At 70.8% G+C, this 24,559-nt stretch overlaps 1 protein-coding gene across 2 annotated transcripts; it reads right to left on the bottom strand.

Moving 5' to 3' along the window:
• On the bottom strand, window positions 1-22,547 carry LOC106048738 (microtubule-actin cross-linking factor 1, isoforms 6/7-like). Of its 2 annotated transcripts, none has more exons than XM_066990931.1 (39): window positions 22,431-22,547; window positions 17,780-18,375; window positions 17,129-17,299; window positions 16,837-16,997; window positions 16,277-16,436; window positions 16,080-16,164; window positions 15,149-15,390; window positions 14,840-14,959; window positions 14,532-14,639; window positions 14,205-14,423; window positions 13,633-13,836; window positions 13,325-13,556; window positions 13,003-13,229; window positions 12,811-12,933; window positions 12,379-12,480; window positions 12,140-12,241; window positions 11,412-11,567; window positions 11,011-11,166; window positions 10,106-10,303; window positions 9,897-10,025; window positions 9,479-9,649; window positions 9,220-9,375; window positions 8,757-8,963; window positions 8,430-8,549; window positions 7,991-8,160; window positions 7,052-7,211; window positions 6,609-6,806; window positions 5,917-6,042; window positions 5,450-5,593; window positions 3,977-4,165; window positions 3,525-3,639; window positions 3,283-3,449; window positions 2,721-2,883; window positions 2,358-2,512; window positions 2,209-2,283; window positions 1,639-1,756; window positions 1,361-1,548; window positions 1,154-1,274; window positions 1-936 (listed from the first exon to the last, which is right to left on the bottom strand). In XM_066990931.1, the coding sequence occupies exons 2-39, from the start codon at window positions 18,338-18,340 to the stop codon at window positions 890-892; spliced, it is 6,246 nt and encodes a 2,081-aa protein (XP_066847032.1). In that variant the 5' UTR covers window positions 18,341-18,375; window positions 22,431-22,547; the 3' UTR covers window positions 1-889. The 2 variants fall into 2 exon arrangements, with proteins under 2 accessions (XP_066847032.1, XP_066847033.1); XM_066990932.1 differs by lacking the exon at window positions 22,431-22,547 and adding an exon at window positions 20,007-20,161.
• Window positions 22,548-24,559: the final 2,012 nt, after the last annotated feature.

Below are 24,559 nucleotides of genomic sequence, written 5' to 3'. Positions count from 1 at the left end.
TGCTTATAGAAAAAGAAATCTACTCTTTATTGTGGCTGGCAGGGCCGTGCCCCGGCCAGGGTTACATTCAGCTCTACTGCTGTCCGGTTAGCGGGGTGGCGGTGAACATGCGTCAGCAGGGCAGGGACCCGCCACCCGAGGGGTGCTGCGGGCGGGATGGGGGCACGGGGACCCCCGCCTGTGGCGGCCCCAGCCCTGCCGGGGCAGGGGACAGCTGTGGCCAGGGCCTGGTGCGCACACACCAAAGGCCCACGGGGTGAGGGTTAGCACCAGAAATGGGGCTCTGCACCCGGTGAGGGGCCCCAGCACCCGGCTGCGGCGCCCTGCCACCTCCCACCTCACCGGGCACGGGCAGGCAGGGAGGGCAGGCTCCCCGGCAGCTGATGCCAAATGTCCCGGGGCCCCAGCAGCCACATCGAGGGCACAGGAGCCTGGGGGAGATAGGCAGGGGCCATCCCCGGGCAACCGGGGCCACTGTGGCCCTGGGGGAGCCCAGCACCGCGATGATCCAGGCCACCTGCTGCTGCCCCGGGTGCTCCGACTGGGGCACCAGGGTCTTGGGCCCCCCCGCCTCGCTGGGTGGGGTGGTGGGGCTGGGGGATGTGCCAGCCAGAGCCTGGGGGTGGTTTGGTGTGTGTCGGGGGACGCTTGCATATATGCTGGGATCAGTGACGGACAGACAGCTCAGCCCTTGCCGGTGGGCACCCGCTCGGAGGGCCGCAGCGCAGTACCGGAGCGCGCAGGGCGGCCACCCTCGGCCCGGAGACCCGTGGGGCGCACGGCTGCAGCTTTGCCGTCCTCCAGCCCCGTGGCGGGCGGCCTCCGGGGAGAAGAGTCCTGAGTGGGGCCGGCCAAGGGTGCTGGGCGCAGGGCGGGTGGCTGGGGGAGCTCAGCGGCAGGGGCTGCAGCGCTCTGGGGGGGACCCCTCGGGCGGCTCTGAAAGGAAGGGGCAGGGCTGGAGCGGCTGCCTCGCTCCTGGGGCTGGGGGACAGACCCCCACCCTGACCCCCACCTCCCGGACGGCTCCTGCTCCCCACGCTTCACCCCCCCTGCTCCCCCAGGCCTGCCCATCCCACAGCAGCCCCACAGCCCCCCTGCCCCGAGGGTTGTGCAGCCTGCAGCCTGCAGCATCCCACGGCGGCACAGCCCTCACCTGGGGGTGCCACGTCCGGGCTCTCCTCAGCCGCGGTGAACTGCAGCTCGGCCCCGTCGGGCAGCAGGGAGCCACGGGAGCGGGGGCACCGGTCCCCAGAGCGCGTCCTCCGCAGCACCGACTGGGGAGGGAAGAGACGCAGGGGCTGCAGTGGTGGGGGGGGGTCAGCACGGTCAGGGTGGCGGCTTGGGGCTCCCCAGCTCTTACCTTCCTGGCCAGGGGGCTGCTGGGGGCTGAGGCGCTGCTGTAGAGGCTGAGGCTGGAGTTGGAGCGGCTGGGGGACAGCACTTTGGAGGAGGGGGCCGACTGGTTCCCCGTGCACTTGGCTGCGGTGGCCCCGAAGGCATCTGGGGACAGGTACTTCTCGTTGATCTTCAGGTTGGTCCTGCCCTTCACTGGGGAGGGACAGCAGAGGCGGTGAGACCCGGGAGCACGCAGCCCAGACCTGCGGGGCGCCGGCTGGGCGCGGGGACGGCCGTGCCCACCTCTGCAGGGGTCGTTCTTGACCAGGAACTCATCCAGCGCAATCCAGCCCCCGCCAACCCGCACCATCAGGGTGCTGCGCAGGATCCGCACCATCCGCAGCTGCTGAGACTCCCCGAACTGCGGGGAGAGGCGTGTGAGGGCACGGCGAGCGCTGGAGGGGTTTGCCTGGGCTGGGAGCTGGGCACGAGGGCAGGACCCAGCACCCAGCGGTGCCTGTCAGCAGCCCACCACGTCCCCCACAGCACTGCCCTCCATCAGCACAGATGCCAGGTTTCCCCCGCAGACAGGCAGGGGAAGGAGCTCCTTGCTGGGGCGCAGAATGGGTGCTTTTGGCATAGGCACGTGGGAAAGAGGGCAGCCACCCATGTCCCCCTAGGGACAGGGATCCCATGGGACATGGGTGGCTCTCCCGTGCCCTCTCTGCGCCACTGCAAAGGCTCTGACAGCAAAGGTCGTGGCGCTGGGGGACCTCAGCATGGTGCAGGCTGTGCGTGGGTGTCAGAGCAAGCCCAGGACCCCGGGCCGGGGGGTGACAGCAGCGTGGGGCAGCAGTGGGGGGCGGCACTTACCCGGTACCTGTTGGCGCTGATCTGCTCCACCTGGAAGCGCTTGGCACAGTTGCACTGGGCCACCTGCCTGTTCACCTGGAAGACAGCCCGCGTGGGTCAGGCCCATGGCAGGGCACCAGCCTCGTGCCACCGCGGCCCCCTGGCCATACCTCGTCCTGGATCTGGTCGGCATCCGCAGTCCGGCGCAGCGGGTCCCGGTTAGGGTGCAGGGTGCTGACAAATTCGTAGTAGTCAATGAAGCCGTCACCGTTCGTGTCAAAGATGCTCGCCACGGCGTTCATCTCCAGGACGTTGGTGGGGAACTCTGGGGAGGGACAGGGACCCTCAGCCCCGCTGTCCCCTGCTCAGCCCTGCACCGAGCCCAGCCAGCGCTGGCACTGAGCCTGGGTCCTCCTCCAAGGGGGGTGCCCGGCTGTCAGCTCCTGCCCCCGCCGCTCCCAAACTGCCCCGTCCCGGGGGGGCACGGCCCCATGAGCCAGCCCCAGCCCACCACGGGTCCTGGGCACACTCACTGGAGGAGAGGACACTCTCGATGAACTCCCGCTGGCTGATGCGCCCATCCTGGTCCCTGTCGATGCCACGGAAAACATCCAGGACACGGGACTTCATTTGGCTGATCCACTGCATGTAACGCTTTCTCCAGACCCCGAAGTCAAAGTGAGCAAACTCCTCCAGCTCGGAGAGGCACAGAGGAGTTAGCACGGCAGCAGGAAAGCCCCCGAGTCCCCACCTCAGGACCCGTGCTTGGGCTCAGCCCCGATGCCACACAGCCAGCTTGCTCCCAGCCCTGACCCATTAGAGATGGGTGAAAGGGACCCAGGACCCCCAGCTCGGGGTTGCACTGGGGAGCTGCAGGCTCCAGTGGGGCCGGCTCCAGTCACTTGGGGTCACCTTCCCCTGCCCATGGGGACGCATGGGGACAGGGTCAGGGAAGGCTCCCGGCTCTGCCTGCGCTGTTTCACCGACCCAGGGGCCATCCCCCTCCGTGCCCACCCAGGGCCTGAGCTCCCGCAGCACAGGGCGGGGAGCTGCTGGCACGAGCCAGGGCCGCGGCGCTGCCGGGGCTGCCCCTACCTCTCGCAGGCGCTGCAGGGCCGTCTCCAGCCGGTACTGCCGGTCCAGAGCCAGGAGCCAGAGCTGCTGCCAGCGGTGCAGGAGCTGGGCCATGAGGGGCGTCTGGGGCTCCAGCCCCCCAAGTGGCACCGCCGGAGCGCCCTGCGCCTTCCCCACGCTGCGGCGCCCTGCAGCCAGCAGAGACAGGGGTGAGGGCACGGCCAGGGGCCTGGGGCGCAGCGTGGGGGCAAAGGGGCTCTTACGTGTGGCCAATCTGCGGGCGGCTGGCGGCCCCAGCTCAGTGGCCAGCTTCTGCTTGCAGCTCTTGGTGACCTTCTCCACATCAGGCTGCTTGCGGTTCAGCTCTTCCATGAACACCTGCCACAGGAGGACGGCACTGAGCGCCCACCGGCCGTGCCAGACGGTCCGCCAGGCGTGCCCCCCACCCGCCAGCACAGCTGGAGCACGGGGCTGAAGCCAGAGCGTGGCCACCCACCAACCAGCCCCAGGGGGCTCCTTCATCAGCATCGCTCGCAGTAGAAGCAGCAGCTCAGGCATACACCCAGAGCGCTGCATCACCACTGCATGTGCCAGCTGCCGCCACGAATGCACCCAAAGGTCCTCGGTGGGGCTGAGCGCTCCCACCAGTGCCAGGAGGGTACGGGGAGGATGGCGTGCCCCCGGCCTGGCAGGGAGCTGGCTGCGGGGCCCTCACCACGTGCTGGGCATTGAGCTCCTCCAGCTGCTCAGCCTCCTCCGGCAGCGGCTCCTGGTCCCGCAGGCTCAGTGCCTCCTCGGCAGCCGTGATCCAGTCGACGAGCTGGGCCATCTCCTCCCGCTCGGCCGCCAGGCTGGCCCGCTGGGCTTGCAGCCGCTCGCCCTGCTGCTGCGCCCAGCTCAGCACCTGCGGCAAGGAGCAGGGGCTGAGCCACCGGGGCTGGCGGCGGCGGCACGGGGCCGGATGCGCGGCTGCGGGAGCGGTGTCGGCAGCCCCAGCTGCGCACTGCTGCGGGGGGGTGAAGTCTGTGTCTGGGGTGCCACGGCCCAGCCCTGCCGTGGGGCAGGAGCACAAAACCCTGTCCAGCTGCCCCAGTGACCACAGGATAGGAGCACTGGGCAGGGACATGAGTGCTCCAGGACCCACCGTGCCACGGGGCAGGAGCATGGGGCAAGAATGTGGATGCTCCGGGACCTATCCCTGCTCAAGGGCCCGCAGGCCAGCTGGGTCAGGGCTGACAACTCTGCCCCGCATGTGCCAGGGGACCTTGCAGCTCCTGGGGGCTGCCACCAGTGCTTTGAGCACCACTCCTCAGCACATCCCTGCGGGTGGTGGCCAAACGTGCTTGTACCCAGGTCCATGCTGTTGCAGACGTGCTCACTGCCCTCGCAGCAACCTCACTATCTGGGGTGAGTGGGGCTGCGGGTGAGGGCAGCCCCACAGGTGTTGGGACGGGACGTGCTGCTCCATACCCTGGAGCACCTTCAGATCAGATGCACGGGGATCCCTGCTCACTGAGGGCTTTGTGCAGGCGAGGGCGAGGGATCGGCCAAACCGGACAGACCCGTTCAGGGAGGAATGGGAACGGGGAGGAATGGGAACGCTCTTTCCTGCAAACCCACAGAGCAGGGAGCCTCTGTGGGAGCGGGGTCCGGGTGGAGATCCCCAGGACTCCGCTCCCCAGGGACCGGGGGACGCCATCTCATGTGCGTGGAATGAGCCACCGCCGGCGAGGTGGGGCTGGAGAGGCCGTGGGTGCTCCCCTGCGTGGCCCCAGGACGGGGAAGCAATGGTGGGAGCGAGGGGTGGGAGGGCCGGGTCTGCGCAGGAGGGACTGCGCCAGGGGACATCCAGCCCCTGGCAGGACCAAGGCCGGCTGCACCGGCTGGGGAAGGGGCCGGGCACCCCCAGGTCTGCCCAGCTGGGAGGACATCACCAGGAGCACCGGCAGTGGGAGAGGCGTGGGGCTGTGTGGGGCCGTGTGGGGCCGTGTGGGACCGTGTGGGGCTGTGTGGGGCTGTGTGGGGCTGTGTGGGACTGTGTGGGGCTGTGTGGGGCTGTGTGGGGCCGTGTGGGACTGTGTGGGGCTGTGTGGGGCTGTGTGGGGCCGTGTGGGGCTGTGTGGGGCTGTGTGGGGCTGTGTGGGGCTGCTCCCTGCAGGGACGGACAGAGCCGGGGCACGCAGCTCACCTCCTGGAAGCGGCTCTTGGCGACGGTGACCCAGGACTTGATGGTGATGATGGAGTCTGGGTGGCAGGTGGAGAGGATCTCCTCCCCCAGCGAGGTGATGCATTCCAGCTCCAGCTGCTGGCACTGCAGGGACTTCATCAGCTCCTGGGAGGGCACACAGAGTGTGGTACTGTGGGGTCCCAGCCCCCCGCATCCCGCGTCCAGAGCCGCCGGGACCGGCTCCCACCCAGCCGGGCATCCAGGCTGGGGAAGGGCGCTGGGTGCTGTGAGCACGTCTGGCCTTGCGCGGGGTGCATGGGGCCCCAAATCTCCATGCCTCGGGGTGCTTGGGGCCCCAGAGCCCACGTCTGGCAGCATCCCACATCATGGCATGTGCCGGCTGGGGCTGCCAATGGGACAAGCAATGGGACGTCCTGGAGCAAGATCGGCGATGTGCCTGGAGGCGGGGGCCGGCGGCGGGCACTGACCTGCAGCTGGTTCTGGCACTCCTGCACAGCCGCTTCCTCCTCGGGGAAGACGCCATACTTGAGGGTTTTCTCTGACTCGGAGAGGCGCCCCAGGAAGGACTGCACCAGGGTGTGAAACTCCTCTGCCTGCCACGACAGCCCGGGACCTGCTCAGCGCCCGCCCTGCAGCCCCCCGCCCCTGGCCAGCCCCGAGCCCTGCAGCTGCCCATGAGGCACCCGGCAGAGCCGCTCCTGTGCAGCCCCAGCCGCTCCCAGACCCCACAGCAGGACAGCGAGGATGATCTTCACCCCAAAGACTCTTTGGGACACAATTTTCCCCAACCCCCATCGGTACATCCCCTCTGAGAAGGGCACCCCGTGCAGCACCCTGCCACGTGCACAGGCACCCTCCACACGCGTGCACCTCCAGCAGGTGCCTTCAGCACCCAACTTGGCACCTTGCTGCTGCACCTTGCGACACGGCCACCCACAGCCCAGCACCCCACACAGCACCCTGCAATGCATGGCCACCCACAGCCCTGCAGCGCCCTGTAACGCACGGCCACCCGCAGCCCAGCACCCCCCGCAGCACCCCGCAATGCACGGCCACCCATAGCTGAGCACCCCGCAATGCACAGGCGTGTGCAGCCTTCCCGTGGGGAGGCACCAGCTGCAGCCCCTGACCTTGCAGCCCCCCAGCTCACTGCCCGCACCTGCCGGAGCGCAGCCTCCAGCCGGGCCTGCTTGGAGACGGAGAGCTTGCAGACCAGGTCCCACCGTGTGCTCAGCTCCTCCATCTGCTTCTGCAGCCACTGGGAGTCCACGCTGCTGCTGCCGCGGGTCAGGTCCCGCACTGAGCGCTTCAGCATCTTGATGCAGCTGGCTCGCTTGCCCAGCTCCTTCTGGAAGACCTGAGGGGGAGAGAGCAGGAGGGAGTGGGAGGTGCCAGGGGTCCCAGTAGCCGTACAAGTGCCCCAGGTGCACGGTACGTGGGGTACATGTGGCACGTGGGGCACACAAGCACTGCTCAGCGTGCTGGAGGGCCGCAGGCAGGGCTGGTGCAGAGCCCAGGGCTGCCCTGGGGCCGTCGCTCCCCAGGGGTCCCACGGGGCCAGAACACAGCAGGCAGCTCCCTGCACGGCCCGGGGACACCCACCTTATGCTTGTCCATCAGGTCACTGACCAGGTCCCGGTCCCCTCCAACGGGCACGTCCTCGCTGAGCTGCGGCTCAGCACGGTACAACCAGTCCATGAGAGCCTGCAGCGCATCAGTGAACTTGCCTGAGAAGAGCAGGTCCTCCTCTAGCTTGTGCTGCCTGCAAGGGAACAGCCACAGCCGTAAATGCCTGGGATTGCCTGTGGCTGGGGACAGATCCTGGCTCTACCCCCAGGGGCCATAGCCCAGTGGTGCTGAGGAAGGGGGTCCCAAAGCAGGGAGTGGAACACCCAGGGAGGAAGGACTCTGAAGTGTATCCTGCCTGGGACCTGCACGGCGAGCAGAGCACAGGCATCCCACCCCATCCCATCCCATCCTGTCCTGTCCCATCCCCATCCCCATCCCCATCCCCATCCCATCCCCATCCCATCCCATCCCCATCCCCATCCCCATCCCATCCCCATCCCATCCCCATCCCCATCCCCATCCCATCCCCATCCCGTCCCCATCCCATCCCCATCCCATCCCCATCCCCATCCCCATCCCCATCCCCATCCCCATCCCCATCCCCATCCCCATCCCATCCCCATCCCATCCCATCCCCATCCCCATCCCCATCCCATCCCCATCCCATCCCATCCCCATCCCATCCCATCCCACCCCATCCCACCCCATCCCATCCCCATCCCATCCCATCCCATCCCATCCCATCCCATCCCATCCCATCCCATCCCATCCCATCCCACCCCATCCCATCCCCATCCCATCCCATCCCATCCCCATCCCCATCCCATCCCATCCCCATCCCATCCCATCCCACCCCATCCCACCCCATCCCATCCCCATCCCATCCCATCCCATCCCATCCCATCCCATCCCATCCCATCCCATCCCATCCCATCCCACCCCACCATCCGGCACGGGGCAGGTGCCCCTCACCTCTCGGTAGCCCGGCTGCACAGCGCATCCCAGCGCTCCTTCAGCTCCCCCAGCAGCTCCTCCAGCGGCTGCAGATCCTCAGGGAGCCGGGCTCTCTCCCGCAGGGCCCTCCCGCTCCGCAGCGTGGCCTCGTACACCGGCCGCTTCGAGCGCAGCTCCCTCTGGAAGGCCTGCGGGCAGGTGGGGTGAGCCCGCCCGGACCCCGGGGCTCGGCGGGGCGGCCGGGGGTGCTGATGCCCCTCACCCAGGGGCTCTCTGTGCCCCCAGAGGCAGACGTGCAACGGTGCCCAGCCGTGGGGTGGGGTGGGCTGGGAGCTGGGGAGCCCCCGGCAGCCGCCCCGCAGCCCCCAGCTCTGCTCCCGCTGCCCTTGGCCAGGCAGCCCGCCCCAGTGGGACTCCCCCGGCCCCGCAGGGCTGGGCAGCGGCGCTCGCCCCTCACCTTGTGCTCAGCCAGCTGGCACTTGATCTCCTCCTGGCTCGTGGCCGTGTCCTGCGGCACCTCCAGGGCCTGCTCCGCCTCGTCCATCCAGTCCAGGAGCAGCCTCCGGGACTCGCTGAACTGCAGCAGGGAGGAGGGGACTTGTGCAGGGCGCACAGCGCAGCGTGGACGAGGAGCCGGAGCAGCACACACGGCAGGGCTGCATGGCCCCCGCGCCACGGCACGAGCCACAGGCAGCGCGGCACAGCCCACGTGCCAGGGCGGCACGGCCCAGGCGCCGGCACAGCTCCCTGCAGGGCCTGTGCCCTCGCCAGCTCGGCCGGGTACCTGCTTGGTGCGCTTGCGGGCCTCCTCCAGAGCCGCCCCGCGCTCCGCCGTGTGCTGCAGCACCTTGCCCAGCCGCTCCTTGGCCGTCAGCACGAGGTTCTGGATCACGGCTCCGTCCTGCTTCCTGCTGAAGTCCTTCAAGCGCGACGCGACGGCCTCCAGGCTGCTCAGCTTTTCCCCGTGGGCGTTTGCCTCCTTCACCAGGGCCTGAGGGCAGCCGGATGTGGCTGGGGGGCACGGGCAGCCCCAGGGCAGGAGCAAGCCCCCGAGCCACAGGGCAGGCCCGCGCCGCTGCCGCATGGGGGGAGCCCTAGGGGCAGCCCGGGGGGATTTCCCCAATGGTGTCCGTGCCAGTGCTGGTCAGGACCTCTCCGGGTGGACCCCAGCCCCCAGGAGCCAGCCCACAGACTCGGGGCATCCCCCTGTGGGTGGGAGGGAGCCCTGCCAGCCCGGCCACACTTGCCTTGTGCTCCTGGATCTGCACGGTGACAGTGTCCAGGATGAAGCTGGGGGGCGTGGGGGAGCTGAGGAGCTCCTCTGCGTGTGCCACCCAGCGCAGCAGCTCCTGCATGGTGCCGTGAAACTCGGTGGTGACGGTCAGCCCCTCGGCCAGGCGCTCCTGCAGGCAGAGCAGGGATGCTGACCAGGACGGGCACCCGCAGCCCCCAGAGCCGGGCAGGGTCCGCACCCGCGGGTGGGCAGCACGCCCCTGCCCCGCACACCTTCCTCTCCTGTGCCTCGGCGTGGACGCTCTCCCACTTCTGCTCCAGGATGCGCAGGCTGTGCTCGGTGCTGCAGGGCCGTGCCGCGCGGCAGGAGCCCAGCAGCCGCTGCAGACGGTCCCGCACGGCGTTGTACGTCTCCTGCTTGGACTCCATCTCCTTGCACAGCTCCTGCCGAGAGGAGAGGCCGGGAAAGGCCGGTGTCAGTGCCCCGTGTTCCTGCCCCGAGCGGGACGGGGAACGGGAGGGCTCCAGCTGCAACTGGGGGGCCTGGACATGCAGGGAGAGGAGCAGAGGGGCTCTGCCCGTCTGGGGAGGGGAGGAGGCAGAGAAGGGTCCCAGCACCCCAGCACAGAGAGGGGCCGGGGGGCACCCCCCAGGGATGGCTCTGCAGCTTGGGGGGCGCGGGGGAGCTCACCAGGTGAGCGGCGAGCTTCTCTTTGGTGGTGTCTGGGTGGCCCCACGCTGGCTTGTAGAAGAAGAGCTGCAGCTCCACGTGCTCCAGCCACTGCAGCAGCTCCGTGATCTCCAGCGTGATGTCCTGCACCTGGGGGGAGGCGCAGGGGGCTCAGCACTGCCTCCACGAGCAGGGGACGTGGCAGCGGGGGCGGCCGCTGTGCTGTGCACCTGGCTGAGGTTGTTCTCCAGCTCCAGCTGGCGGCTCTCGGTCTCGCTCTGCACCACGTCCCAGCGCTGGTTGAGCTGCTGCAGGCTGCGCTGGAGCCCCTCCACGCTCTCCCCCAGGCTGGAGAGCAGCAAGCCCTGCCCGGCCTCATTGACGGACTGCACGGTGCGGGCATGGGACATCACGTCGTTCCGCAGCACCTGGGGACAGCACGGGGCCGTCACGGCCAGAACCTCGCACCCTGCCAGGCACCTGGGCCACCTCCCCTGCCCGCTCCGACGCTGCCATCACGGCACGGGGCCTGGGGAGCGCCGTGGCAAGGGACAGCAGCCACAGTGCTGGGACGCACAGAGCAGGGGCTTTTGTCCTCCAAGTGGCACGGGGCAGGTGCAAGGCAACAAATTTGCTGCTTCGTGGCAGGGGGCTGCTAGGACGGGGGACGGACGAGGCTGGGGCCACCCCGCCTTGCATGGCCCCCCCGGCCGACGTGCACCTCGCAGCACCCTGCTGACGGCAGGCACGGCACGAGCGTGCCCGGGCAAGGGGAAGGAGACAGCTCACTCCTTCCATGCTGTCACCACGGGAGGGGACGTGTTCTCACGCCGCCCGCCCCGAACCACAGACCTGCCTGGCCAAGCCACCATCGCCCCGGGGCTCGACGCCTTGCCATGGGCCGTGCAGTGCCAGGAGGGGAGGGGGAGCAGTGCCCTGCGGCAGAACACGGCCCCACTGCAGGAGGACCTCGAGAGGGACCGGACGGTGCAATGGGACCCCACGGCAGGACTGTGTCTGGTCCCTCTGGGGGATGTCCCCGTGAGGACGCTCAGCTGCAGGGGCACGCAGCCAACGGCCTGGGGGCAGCCCAGGTCGGGGCGTGCAGGGAGCCCCGTGCCACGGCCGCCCTCACCTTGTGCTTGGCCAGCTCGATCTCGCAGCTCTGCAGGTCGAGGCGCAGCAGCGTGGGGCCCTGCAGCTGCTCCGAGGTGCGGGACAGCCACTGCAGCAGCTCCTCCAGCTGGTGCTGGAACTGCCCCAGGCCCAGCAGAGCTGCCTCCAGCTGGTGCTGCCGGAGGCAAGGGCAGGATCAGGCACCCGTTTGGTGGGGAGCAGGATCAGCCCTGCCCACGCGCCCAGCGCCGCGCAGCACCACGCACCGAACGGCCCCACGCACCCACGCTGCTGCGGCTCTCACCTCGTGCCCGTGGCAGATCTGGTCACCAGCTCACGCGCCACCAGCGCCTCCCAGAAGTGCCACTCCAACCCTGCCCCGTGCCTGGGACTGTCCCGCACTGCCCGAGCCCCCCTCACCTGGCGGCTGACGATCTCCTCCTCCAGGCGGTCCCAGCGCTGGCGGAAGTCGCTGAGCGGGGCCGGGGGGTCCCCCTGCCCCTGCCCCCCTGGGCCAGCCTGGTGCCGTAGGCTCTCCACATCCACCTTGCACTGGTAGAGCTCCCGCTTGAACTCCTGTGGGGCAGATTGTAGAATCTGAGCATCGCGTGGGTTGAAAAAGACCCTTAAGATTATCGAGTCCAACCATCAGATGTGAGTGGGTGGCACATGGTCCCTGGCCCTCTGACGTGGAGCCATGGGCCTGCGGTGCCACCAGGCATGGCATGGCACAGCCAAGTATGACATAGCATGGCATGGTACAGCATGGGAGGACTTTGTATGGCACGGCACAGCTGAGTATGGCACACCATGGTATAGGATGCCATAGCACAGCATAGTTTGGAATGGCACGGCACAGCCTGGCACAGCCTGGCACAGCTTGGCACAGGCACCTGGGCCCAGAGCTCCTCCTCGTGGAGAGCCAGGAGCCCTGCCAGCTCGGGGCACCTTGGGCAGGAGGGATTCTGGCACCCCGGGCAGGACCTGGCCACCCTCTGCAGACCACGATCCAGGTGCAGGGGGCACCAGCTCTGCCCAACACACCGCGCTCTCATCCCACTGCCAGGAGGTACCCCGAGTGCCTGCCTGCCCCCCTGCTCCCCATGCCCAACCCCAGAACCGGGGAGGCATCCTGCAGCACATCGCACCTTCAGCTCTGCCAGCTGCTGCTGCACCATGTCCAGGTCCCCACCAACAAGGAACTCCTCCGCGATGCGCAGCTCAGCCGCGTCCAGCCACTCGAACAGCCGCTGGGGACGGAGGGACCGAGGCGTTGGGGAGGGCAGGGGGCCCTAGGCGCTCTGTCCCCATCCCTCTCCCTGCACATGGGACATGCCAGCCCTCCCGGGCTGTGGGGCGCCCACCTGAGCGGGCCCCAGCACCCCACCTGCATGGTCTCCTGGTAGCTGACGGAGGCCTGGAGCTGCTCCTCGAGGCGGGCGTAGCGCTCCGTCCACACCTTGTTCAGGCTGTGCCAGGAGGAGTAGAGCTGCGGCAGGGCGCGAGGGTCAGCGGCACCGCGCGGAGCTCGGGGCGGGGAGGGGGGGCACCGGCACGGGGCGCAAGTCAGCCGGCACCACCACGGGGCGCGAGGGATGCCAGGGACACAGTCCCCTGTGCAAGGACACCAGCCCGGAACACCCACCCTCCCTGCAGCACAGCCCTGGGACACCCACGGGGCTTGGGAACACGCCTGCCCCTTCTCCCGGGTCTGCTCGGCTCTGAGGATGTCCCGTCCCCACGAGCAGTGTCCCCACGTCCCCCATGCGGACCCGTGCCCACCACAGACAGACCCCGGCCCCCCAGTCAGGGCGCTCACATCATCCAGGCTCTTGGTGACATCGGGCTTGTCGGGGTCCCCACAGGAGGACATCAGCTCCACGCCCAGGATGCCCAGCGTGTCCAGCTCACCCTGCAGCGAGTCGATCTCCTCCCGCAGCGCCTGTGGGTGGGGAGGGGGCTCGGAGCTGCCCACGCCGTGGGGCTGCCCGTGGGGACCCCTGCCCTGTACCTGCATGGTGCGGAGCCGCGTGCGGATGGCCTCGGGCTCGCCGCCAGCCTCCTCCAGGCCCAGCACCAGCTGCTGGGTGTCGCTCAGCGTCAGGGCCAGCTCCGAGAGGCCGTGCCAGAAGCGGTCGGCCAGCGCCAGCAGGTCCCGCAGCCAGCGCTCCTGCTCCTCGCAGCGGCCCCGCAGGCGGCCCCACTGGGACAGCAGCTGCGACGTCCGCTCCTGGATCCCTGCGGGGCGCAAGAGGGACGGGGCTCGGGCTGGGGCACCACGAGGGGCTTTGCACCCACACGGGGATGTGCTGCTCCCACACCCCCTGCAGTACCTCTGGCAGCAGCGTCAGAGTTGGCTGCCTGCATGCTGGCCAGCAGCTCGGCACCCTGTGCCTGCACGGTCTCCAGTGCCACCCCCAGCTTCTCCAGCTCTCCCAGGGCCAGGCTGTTCTCCCGGATCTGCTCCCGAAGGTGGGCCGTGTCGCCGCGGACAGACGGCTGGCTTTGCAGGCGGCTCTGCAGCCGCTCCAGGCACTCCAGCAGCAGGTCCATGCGCTCGGTCAGCTGGGGAAGGCGCAGCGGGACCGGCACGGTCACCGGAGGGAAGCTCCGGGGCACCCAGCCCCCGTGCCGGCCGTACCTGGCTGTACCGCGGCAGCGCATCCTCCAGCAGAGCGGCCGCCTGGCGCACACGCTCGCGGACGCGGCAGTATTGCTCCTCCGCCTCCCGCCAGCGCTGCTGGAATGGGGCGCCCTGCTCCGGGCTCAGCTCCACCAGCTGCGCGGAGACGCGCTGCAGCTTCCCCATCAGGGGCCGGTGCTCCGCGATCGCCTCCCGCAGGCACTGGTGGCAGAGGAGAGGCCGTGGGAGCGTGCGGAGCCACGGGACGGGGAGCACGGGGACGAGCCCGGCGCACCCCAGTGCTGCCACTGCACCCGCGCCCCGGCTCCGCTCCGTGTGGGCAGTGCTGCTCCCCGCAGCCGTGCTCCCTTCCCTTTGCCCCTCTCCTCTGCCAGCGGGGCTCAAAGCCCCTGCTCCTGCTCCGTGCATTGGCCTCTCCCACGTCCCCTCTCTGCTCGGCCACCAGCGCCTGCTGCCTGCCCCGTGGTGGGCTGAGCCTGGGTCCCCTCGCAGGCTGCCCACCGCGCTCCCACTCCCACGGGGTGCCAGAGCTCGGCGCTGCCTATGCCCGCCCCTTCCCCATCCCTCACCTGCAGCAGTGCTTGCTGCTCCTTGAAGGCCTCGTAGCTGATGGCGTTTGGGGAAAGCTGCACCCCGACGGCCTGCGTCTCCTCCAGCCACGGCAAGAGCTCGGCGTGAGCCTCGGCAAACTGGGCGAGCAGGGACTGGGCGTGCTCCAGCTGCACAGCGCAAGCCCCGCTGCGCACGAAGAGCTGCTCCGCACGCTCCCGCAGTGCCTGCACCGAGGGCTGCAGAGACACGCAGCTCGCCGGGTGCCCGCTGCCAGCGCGGGGGCATGGCACGGCCGGCCACGTGCCCCCAGCACCGCCCGGCGCGGCCCCACTGCGGCCGCTCACCTGCAGGTGCTGCTGCAGGGGCTCGGGGCAGGACCGCAGCAGCAGGTCTGCGACGCCCAGCAGCCGCTCCACCAGCCCGCGGTGGTGCAGGATCTCAGCAGAGAGCAGCTGCAAGACAGAGGCAGGCGGGTGCCGCATGGCAGCGAGGTGGGGCTGCACGCGCCGGACCCAGGCACACGGGCCCCGGGGGCTGGCCGTCCCCCTGCCCAGCGCAGATGACCCTCCGCGGGGGGACAGCGGCCAGCCCCCAGCCCCGGTGACGGCACGAGCAGGGTCCGCGGTGGCCCTGAGCGGCTTCTCCGACCCACCTTCTGGTCCGAGAGCTGTGAGCGGAGCGCCTGCGCGTCCAGCTGGACCTGGCTGACCGCCTCCAGCCGCTCGCCGAGCCCCGCCAGGTGGGCGAGCTCGGAGCCCAGGATCTGCTCGAACTGCAGCAGGGACGGGAGCTGTTGGCTGTGCACCGGGGGGGCCTCCCAGGGCAGAGCCCCCGGCGCATTCGGTCAGGGCAGGACTTCCCCCCTGCCTGGCACGGCCCATCCCTGCACCCCTCCAGACCCTTCCCTGGCTGCACGATGGGGACGGAGGGTGACGGTCCCCCGGGCCCCCTTTTTCCCCACCTTCTCCCTGTCGCTCGTGCTGACTGGAGGCTCCTGGCCGCCGTGCTGGCTGTCCCAGGAGGCCAGCTCCTTCTCCATGCGTCCCAGCCAGAGCGCCAGGTCCTCCTGGGCAGTGCCCACACGGGATGAGGCCTCCAGGGTCTGCCCCAGACGGTGCATGGTGTCAGCGCTGCTCTGGCCCACGATGAGGTACCGCATCCTCAGGGATTCCATCTTCTCCTGCGCCAGCTGGGCCTCCTCCCCTGCGGCAGCACCGCGAGCAGCCTCAGCACTGCTGCAGCAGCATCCCCAGGGCCAGGGACCTGCTGCGGCGAGCGTGCCCTCCCTCCCGACGGTCTCCACATCCTGCTCTTCCCCTCCTCTGCTTCTCCTGGACCTGGCTCTGCTCCCTCACCCCCACCAGCAGCAAAGTCCAAGTGCCTGTCCGCTGCTGGCTGAGCCCGCTGCTGGTGCGCCCCATCCCACCGCGCCCTGCCCTGCTGTGGGCCAGGCTCCCCCCGGCCGCTCTCCGTCCGATGGGATGCGTGTGCCCCATCCACGAGGCAGGGCGGGCATCGCACGATGCTGTGCTCCCGAAGTCAGTGGCAACCCAGCGGGGCGTGGAGCACCCCAAGGACACCCAGCACCATGGGGTGCCCCCACTGCCACCTCCCTGGGACATGTCTTGGTGCCGGACAGCCCAGGGCTGAGCTCTGTGCCTCTCCCTCCCACCTCCTGCTGTCCCGACCCTGTGGCCCTCCACGTCCACATGGACCCAGCACCACATGGGCGCATCTCACCCTGCTCATCTGGGGGCATTGCCACCGCCCCCCTTCCAGGCCAGCCCCATCCTGCGGCTCTGCCCTCACTGGGACTGCAGCAGGTACCCCACAGACCCCAACACCTGAGCCCTGGGGCTGCGGTCCCCCACGTGGTGCCACTCCCCGCTCACCTGTCACCATCTGCAGGACCCGCTGCCCGCTCTCCAGGACACCTTCCAGCTCTGCCAGCCTGGCGCGGATCTCCTCGCAGAGGGCCTGGGAGGGAGGGTCCTGTGGCAGCGGCTGCTCTCCCCGTCCCAGCCCTCCCCGTGCCCAAATTCGCGGCTCCCTCCGCGCCCTGGCCCGCTGCGTCCATGCCTGCCCTGACCTGGGTTTGCTGGTGGGCTTCCTGCACGCGACTGACGCAGCCATTGGCACGCCAGAGCTGGGCCAGCTGCCGCTCTGTGGCACCGAGCCACTCCTGGAAGGAGTCCACGGCTTCCTGGAAGCCCTGTGCTGCCGGCAGGATCCGCTCCAGGCGGCCGTACCTGCGCCGGGAAGGCTGGGTGAGCTGGGCTGCGCTTCCCGCCCCGACCGCGAGAGGTGAGGCCGGCATCCCCCCGTCCGTCCCAAGGACACGCTGCAGGTGCCTTGGGCTCGGGGTCCTGGGAGCGGGGACGTGGGGACACGGGGACACAGGGCGAGGTGTCCCCTGCCCAGCTGCACCAGCCCCAGTCCTGCTCCATCACCGTTCCTCGCAGCAGGGCGTGCACAGAGCCGCTGACCCCGCGCAGCCACGGGGCCGGGACGGAGGAGAGATGTGGCGAGGGTGCGTGCTGCTGCCGCTGCAGGGCACGGCGGGGGAACTGCGCGGCACCGCCGGCCGCTCCTGCACACACGGGGTCGGAGCCACTGACCCCACGGACAAATGCCTTGGCCCTGACCCACCTGGCTTCAGCCTCCTGCATCAGCTTGCCCCACTTTTCCCCGAGGCTGGAAAGGCTGCTGCTCCCCTCGGGTGCTGCTGCCGTGGTGCCTGGCAGCACCGCTCGCTCCTGCAGGACGTGCTCCACACGGGGCCTCCGCTCCTCCAGCAGCCGCTTCAGGAGCTGAAGGGAGCGCGGCACAGAGCTGTGCCGGGGGGGCCGCTCAGCCCCCAGCCCCTAGCCCTGTAATCCCCGGCTGGAGGGAGGCCAGGAGATCAGCGTGGGAGGGACGCGCCTGCCCGGGATTTGCTGACCTTCTGCTCCTCCAGCTGCGCCTTCGCCACCTTCACTTCCGAGGAGGGCGGCTTCTGGTTGCTCACCAGCTCCTCCATGTCTGCCACCCACGCCAGCAGGCTCTCCAGAGTGTCCTGGGTTCGCTCCGTACCTGCCACATCCTCCGGGACGGGGACAGCCCGCAGGGACACCTGGGGAGAGAGGTGGCTGAGCCACCCAGGCTTGGGACGGCCGTGGGGCTGGGGTGCTCTGGCCCCTGTGATGCCCAGTCCCGGAGGCGGTGCTGGGACAGAGGCCCCCAGCCCAGCCCGAGCCCTCCCCAGCACCCCCTGCCTGGCCCCATGCCACCTGCCGGTCCCTGCTGGCCCCACCGGCAGAGCCGTGCTGGGGAAGGGCTCTGCACAGACCACACTCGGTGCTCGGGGCCCAAAGACCAGGCACTGCCCGCAGAGCTCAGGAAAGCCCTAGCGCACACCCTGGAGCACCCAGCACGGTGCGCGCCCTACAGGCTCACAGCGCCAGGGGCAGGCTCAAGCCCCCACCCGCCGTGGCAGAGGGGAGGGGGCTGCTCCGACCTCCTGGCACCTGGCTGGGGGTGCTGGGCCCCCCCAGCCCACGCCTGGGGCTGGCACGGCGTCGTCCTTGGCGAGAGGCTCCTGCCCGGCAGTCACCTCTGAGGCATCCACGTGTCCAGAGTGGCCGCCGGCTGCGAGCTCCCCCGCGCGCTCCGTCAGCACCGTGACCGTCCGGGTGACCAGGGGCTCCCCGCCCTTCTCGCCGGCCGGGTACTCGGTCACCTCCACAATCTCCGTCACGATGGTCTCCGTCACCTCCGTCACTTCTGTCACCTCCCGGGTGGTGACGGGCTTCCAGGACCAGGCGCTCCGGGGGGCGCCGGCCCGGGGGGGCGTCCAGGCTGCGCCCCGCGCCTCACCCTGCCCCTTGAGCGGGACGCAGGCTGTGCTCCCGTTCTGCACCGCCACCTCCGAGAGGCTGCGCTTCAGCGCTGGGCTGCCTGCCCCGCTCCGGCCAGCCGCAGGTGCCGGGCTCCAGCCGTTCTCCACCGGCGCCGGCGGCTTCTCCAGCGGCCCCATCCGGGCCTCCGCGACGCTCCCGCCGGGCGGCTGCCCCACGTCCAGCCCCAGGTCCCGGAGCTGCGGCTCCCGGAGGAGCTCCTCTGAGCGCCGGCTCTTCTCGCCCAGGCAGCTGGGCCGACTCACCGAGTTCCCCATGGCGCGGGCGCCGGGCCCCCACCTCAAATCCCGGCCTGAAACAAGCCAGGAGGACGCATGTTATCGGAGCCACCACGGGGCTGCACGGCGGCCGAGCCCCGCTCTGCAGCGCCTGGGGCCTCATCCTGCACCCCAGGGCCCCGGCTCCCAGCTGCACTTCTGCCCCAGCGGATGCTGGTGCCACCCGAATTCCTGCACAGGCCTGGGAGGCCCAAGAGACCCCGAACCACAGGGCCAGGGCCCTGGGGACAGGGGGGAATGAAGCACTGGTGGTCACCTAGACCTAGCTGTCACGGGGAGAGGGATGGCGCAGGGCGGGGACGCCGCGGGACTTGTGGCTTTGCCACCTCTCGGCGGGCAGCGCGCATCCCTGCCTGGCAGATGCGCGTCTCGTTAAGAGAAATGTAAATAAAAGGTACCGGGAGGCAGCGCAGGGCGCCCGCAGACAGGCAGATGCTCCCAACCAGCATCGCTTTGTGCCATTAGATTAACTCCGAGGCGAGCGGAGCCGGGAGAAAAGAGCCATCTGTCTGCAGCGCCCTGACAAAGGCAGCACCGGGGACCTGCGGGGGGGGAGCGGGGCCGGGGCCGTCCATCGGGAGCACCCACCCGGCAGGCAGGCAGCTCCCCGCCTCGCCGGCCCCTGCCCGCCTGCCGCAGCCATAAATCCCCCGCGCCACCCGCCAGGACCCTCCCACGCCAGACCCAGCCCAGCGCTGCCGCAGCGCAGCCTGCGCCCGGGGCCTGGAGCCGGGCATGCACCCGTGTGCATGCACACACACACGTGCACACACACACCCAGGGGGCTTGCAGGGGCGCGCGCGCACACACACACACACACACGCACCCACCCGCATGGCCGGCACAGACCCCTGGCTGCTGGGGCTCTGCGTGCACGCGCAGCCCCCTGCCCACAGCCCCCCGGCTGCAGCCCAGCCCCTCCTGGCAGCACCCAGGTCCACGGGGGGTGCGTGCGGCCCCTGGGCACTGCACAGGCACCCGCGGCTGCGTGCACCTGTGGCGCAGCCACGCTCCCCACGTGCACACGCGCCCGCAGCGGGGGCAGTGCTCTGCTCACACACAGACACCGCGCTTCGCACGCACCCACGCTGCTCAGCCGCACGCACGCCGTGCAACAGGCGCAGACCCCGCACCGCCGCCACGCTGCACGTGCGCACCCAGCAGCAGCGGCACACAGACACACACAGACACACACAGACACACACAGACACACACAGATGTGCCCACGCCAGCTGCGGACACGTGCAACGGGGGCACGCGCGGGGCCAGCACGCCGCACACGCAGGGCGCACGCTCCGCAGCCGCCAGCCCCGTGGGTGCACGCCGAGCCCCCCGGCGGGGCGCAGACCCCCGCACACGGCACCTGCACGCGCACTCGCACGGCTGCACCTTGCAGGGGGGCTCCGGGACCCCGGTCCCGGCCCCGCACGCAGCGCCCCCCGGCCCCCCGGCGCGCCCCCCGGCCCCCCGCAGGTGGGCTGCCCGCGGGGTCCCCAGGGGAGGCCGGGGGGCCCCCGCACCCTCCCCGCGCCCCGCAGGGACCTCGCGCCCCGCCCCGCCCGGCCCCGCGGCGCGACCCCCCCCGGGCGCCCCCTCGCCCCCCGGCGCTCCCCAGGCGGGGCCGGGGGCGCAGCCCCGCACTCACCCCGCGGGTGGCCGTGGGCCGGGGCCGCCCCGCTCCCGCCGCCCGCTCCCGGGCGCGCCGCCGGCCCCTCGCGGCGGGGCGGGGACGGGCCCCGGGGGCGCGGAGCGGGGACGGGCCCCGGGTCACCGCCGCGGGGACATCGCCCGCGGGGCTCGGCGCGGCGCGGCGCGGCACGGCTCGGCTCGGCACGGCTCGGCACGGCTCGGCACGGCGCGGCACGGCTCGGCGCGGCTCGGCACGGCTCGGCACGGCTCGGCTGACCCCGCCGCACGCCCCGCTCATACAATACGGCCGCTCGCGTTAACCCTTGGCGTGCTGAGCCGCGGCGGGGCCGTTACCGGGGAAACCCCCGGGGCCTCGCAGCCATCCCGGGCGGGGGAGGGGAGCGGCGCCGTTCCCACCGCCCCGCTCCCCGGCACCTGCCCCCGGCCCCGCACCGGGCTGGGCGCGCCCCGGGAGGTCGGGACCCGGCCCCGTGCGCGGCCCCCCCCGGGCAGGCCGGGGGTTGCGGGGGGGGGGGGGGGGGGCGCTGCCGCCCGGCCCCGGGTCCCGAGCGCGGCCCCCCCAGGGGCGGCCGGGGCGCGGCCCCCTCCCCGCGCACCCCAAGGCCGGGGTGGGGGGGTCTCGGGTGGGAGCGGCGGGGCCGGGAGGGGGGCGGCCGGGCGGGGGGGCGGCGGGGCCAGGACAGAGCCCACCGCCCCCCCGGGGGTCTCCGGGCCGGACCCGCTGCTGCCCTGGGTGCGGGAGCGGACCGGGGCTCCCGGGGGGGTCGGGGCCCTGCCGCTGCCCGCGGTGCCCGCGCCACCAGCCCCAGCGCTGGGGCCTGCCCGAGCCCTCCCCGTGCGGGGCCCGGCCCCGGGCCGGGGGGCTCCCGCCCCGCGCGAAGGAGCGGGTGCCCCTCGGGGGGCCCCGGGCAGCGACGCGAGGCGCTGATGGATGGGGCTCCCTTGGGCTCTCCTGAAAGCGGCGGGCGGAGGCGGCCGGGGGCTTTGTCTGCTCGGCCGCCGGAGACGCCGCAGGGAATTAGCATAGCCCGGGCTCTCCTGCGGCACCGCGTCGCCTTCCCGCTGCTGGCGGCGAGGAGCTCAGCACCCGGTGCTGGGGGCGTGCGTGGGCTCCCTGCTGAGGCGTGGGCCTCCCTGGCTGCTCTGGGTATCCGCAAAGGAGCCACGCCAACCGGGAGGCACCGAGGCCTGGCCGAGGGTGCTGAGCCCCTGGTGCTGCCTCTGTGCTGGGGCGGTGATGCTGCCCCACCGAGCACCCCAAAGAGGAGCTGGCCGGGGGGGGCTGCGCCCCTCGCCTGCTGCCCCCAGACCCAACGCCATCTGCCACCTCCCGCAGCACTGCTCTCGCCCCCCCCCCCCCCCCCCCCCCCACGCAGCCCCATGGAGGGCGTGCAGGAGCCTGGACACCCCCGGCACAGCCGCCACGCTGGTGAGGCACCCGTGCCCCCGAGCACCCGGCCGGGGCCCCCCGAGGTGGGGGCAGCAGCCCCGGTTCCCTCCTGGAGCCGCTCGCTGAGCCCGAGCTGCGCACCTGCCAGGAGCCCCCCTGGCACGCTCCCCGGCCTCAGGTACGGGCTGGGGGTGGCGCGGGTGCCCCGGGCAGAGCGAGCGCAGCGCGGGGCAGCGGCGGGAGCGGTCGGCTGGAATCCGCAGCCTCAGATCCCGGGAGCTGGGTGGGTTTCTCCTCGGCCTCGGCTTTGTCTGCGCCAGGGCCGCGATGAATGGCCCTTTCAGTTTGTGCTGTCATGTGTGCGCAGGGAGCCCGTGTGCTGGCCAGCCCCAGAACAAAAGGAGCCAGCGAGGGACTGCTCACAGGGCCGCGAGGAGGGGCTGGCCAGGGCAGCCCCCGCCGGCCGGGTGCTCCCGCTGCTGCTCCACGCAGAGGCCGTGCTGGCCGGGGAGCTGGGGGGACGCCTCACACCCTGCTGGCAGGGGCCTGCGAGCAGATGGGCACGCAGGGCTGCGCAGCGGGGGCATGGCTGCACGCGCCTGGGCAGCGTGTGCAACCCTCCCTGTGCACAGCTGCACACCCCTTGCTGGACGGAGGGGAGGCAGCACAGGGCTGCGCCCGGTGCAGGAGGTGGCCCTGCTGCCCGCGGGGTACGGGCAGGGACCGGCTGCCGGCAGGGGCTCGAGGCTCCAAGCTCGCCGCAGCCAAAGGAGGTGCCGGTGGGGTGCTGAGGCACAGCCGTGCCACGGGCAGGTCTGGGTGAGCACCGTGGGGCTGGGGAGGGTGGACCGGGGACACGGCACCCTGCCTGGTCCCTTGGTGCCAGTGGGAGGTTGGCCATGCCATTCCCACCAGCCACGGCCAGGCACTGTCCTGTTTGGGGACTGAGACCTCACCAGCCTCTGCGAAGCGTGGGCTGGGTCCTGCCTGGCTCTGCCGGCTGCCGTTCGCCCGGGGCAAGCCCATTACCTGCAGCGCAGGGCCCGGCTCCGGCAGCCTCTTCTCCACGGCGTCCAGCCAGTGCCGCAGGGCCAGCAGCTGCTCGTGCACTTCCAGCCGCCACTCCGTCCCCTCGCCCCGCTGCTGCGCCCTGCGGAGAGAGCGCGGGACATGCACGGCTGCAGGGACACAGGGCACAGCCAGGACGTGCAGGCGTCCCTCCAGGGACCCCTGTGTTTGGGTGGGACAGCGATGAATCTGCCCACAACACCCTTGCCCCTTTCCCAGCGGCTGACCCAGACGGGATGGTGCCGGATTCATCCCAGCCCCTGCCATCACGAAGATGCCCACGGGCGGTCCCTGGCCCTGGCCAGCCCTCGACGTGCCCGGCAGAGACCCGTACCTCTCCAGCTCCTCCGCCTCTGGTGACAGCCCCTCCGCGCTCGTCCCAGAGAGCCCGGTGCCATCCGCAGCGAAGCGCGTCTGCAGAGAGAGCAGAAGGAAGGGGTGGGACGGGGTTTTCTGGCGGGGGGCACAGCGGGGCCAGTACCTGCGGGCGGGTGGAGCGGCGTGGTGCCGCAGGGCAGCAGGGATGCGACCCAAGAGGAGACCCCGTGGGTGTGACCCCGTCCCAGCCCAGGTGCCCAGGAAGCCGAAATCACGTTGTTCCAGCTACCCCGTCATCCAGGCAAGGCCCCGCATGCTCGCCTCGCACTGGTGCAGACTTGGCCCATCGCAGTCAGGGGCCCACCACATCCCTAAATCTGCTCCTCGCAAGGCTGGCAGCGCCAGACCCTGTGCTTGGTGCCAGGCTGATCCCAGCCCACACCGACCCACAGCGCTGCCTGGGGGGTGATGGCTCCCAGCGCCAGGGCAGGGAAAGCCCCTCAGTGCCCCACAGAGCTCCCCACCTGCCCAAGCCCTGCAGCCGGTGGCACGCTGAGGCACTGCTCTGTCTCTGTCCCTGCACCACTGAGCCAGGCTGCCCCGTGCCACATTGCACCCGTCCCTGCACAGCCCGTGGGTGGGTGCGGGATGCGCGGTGGGCTGGGCAGGCTTCGCAAACCCCAGCACCAAAGCCCCAGGGGCAGCAACTGTCTGGGGGCGCTGCCCGGAGGAGGCTGAGCTGCAAAGCACAAAGGACCCCCCCATGTTAGCTCGCGTGCTGGCTGCCTGTGGGAGTCCTCCCCTGCCTCCAGTGTCACCCCTGTGCTCTCCCAGTCCAGACCAGTGGGCTGGCAGGACTCGTCACCAGCAGTCTCGAGATGGGCACAGCACCGGGAGTGATGACTTTCTGACGCTGTCCCCACCGGGGCAGTGTCACCTTGCCCCATTTCCACCCCCTGTACATAGACTGCGTGTCTCAGACCAGCTACCGCATGCCCAGTCCCTGCAGCCTGCAGCCCCGCACATGCCCTTGTGGTCCCTCGCCCTCGCCGCACCCCCAGCAGTGGCCAGAGCAGCCCCGAGCCCTGTGCCGGCGCCCAGGGGCCAGCCCCAGCCCTGCCCCGCTGCAGAGCCACTTGCCACCCTCCGCCAGCCTGGCTGAACATCATGAAGGAGGGCAGGATCCAGCGCTGCGAGTACCACTGGGAATCCCGAAGAGGGAAAAGCGTGTGGCAGAAAAGCACGCGGCGCCGGCAGCTGGATGAGAGCAGAGCAGGCGCTGCATGTGCTGCAGTGAGCATCCATCCCAGCTGCCGAGAGGCGGGAGCGGGAGCACGACTGCTGCGAGAGGCTGTGGGAGGTGAAGTACAAACCTCCTGTGGGATGCCGTGAGGAGGGTGATGACAAGGAACGTGAGCACGAGGCAGAGCGAGGGTGGGCGTGTGGCCCCCACACAGCTCTGCTGGCTGTACATTTGAGATGCCGTGCATCGGCTCTGCCTGCGAGGGGCAGAGGCTGAGGACCACAGGCTCGATAAGCAGGGACATGGAATATTTTCACAAGCACGAGGAGTGACCATGGTGTTCACAGTCAAGTTCAGGCAGTCCGTGGGGCTCTTCGCTGCCCATGCTCCCCGCACTGCCCCCAGCTCAGCGCAGCAATGGGATGCGCTTCTCCAGCAACTGTGCCCAAACCCCAGCATGGGCTGGCAGGGAACGGAGCCCTGGCTACCGCTGCCAGCCCGTCGCAGACACCATGCGGCACCGTGTCTG

The sequence above is a fragment of the Anser cygnoides genome, chromosome 2, assembly GCF_040182565.1.
Source record: "Anser cygnoides isolate HZ-2024a breed goose chromosome 2, Taihu_goose_T2T_genome, whole genome shotgun sequence".
NCBI lineage: Eukaryota > Metazoa > Chordata > Aves > Anseriformes > Anatidae > Anser > Anser cygnoides.
Note: the sequence above shows the minus strand (reverse complement) of the source record. Positions and strands in the feature narration are given on the sequence as shown.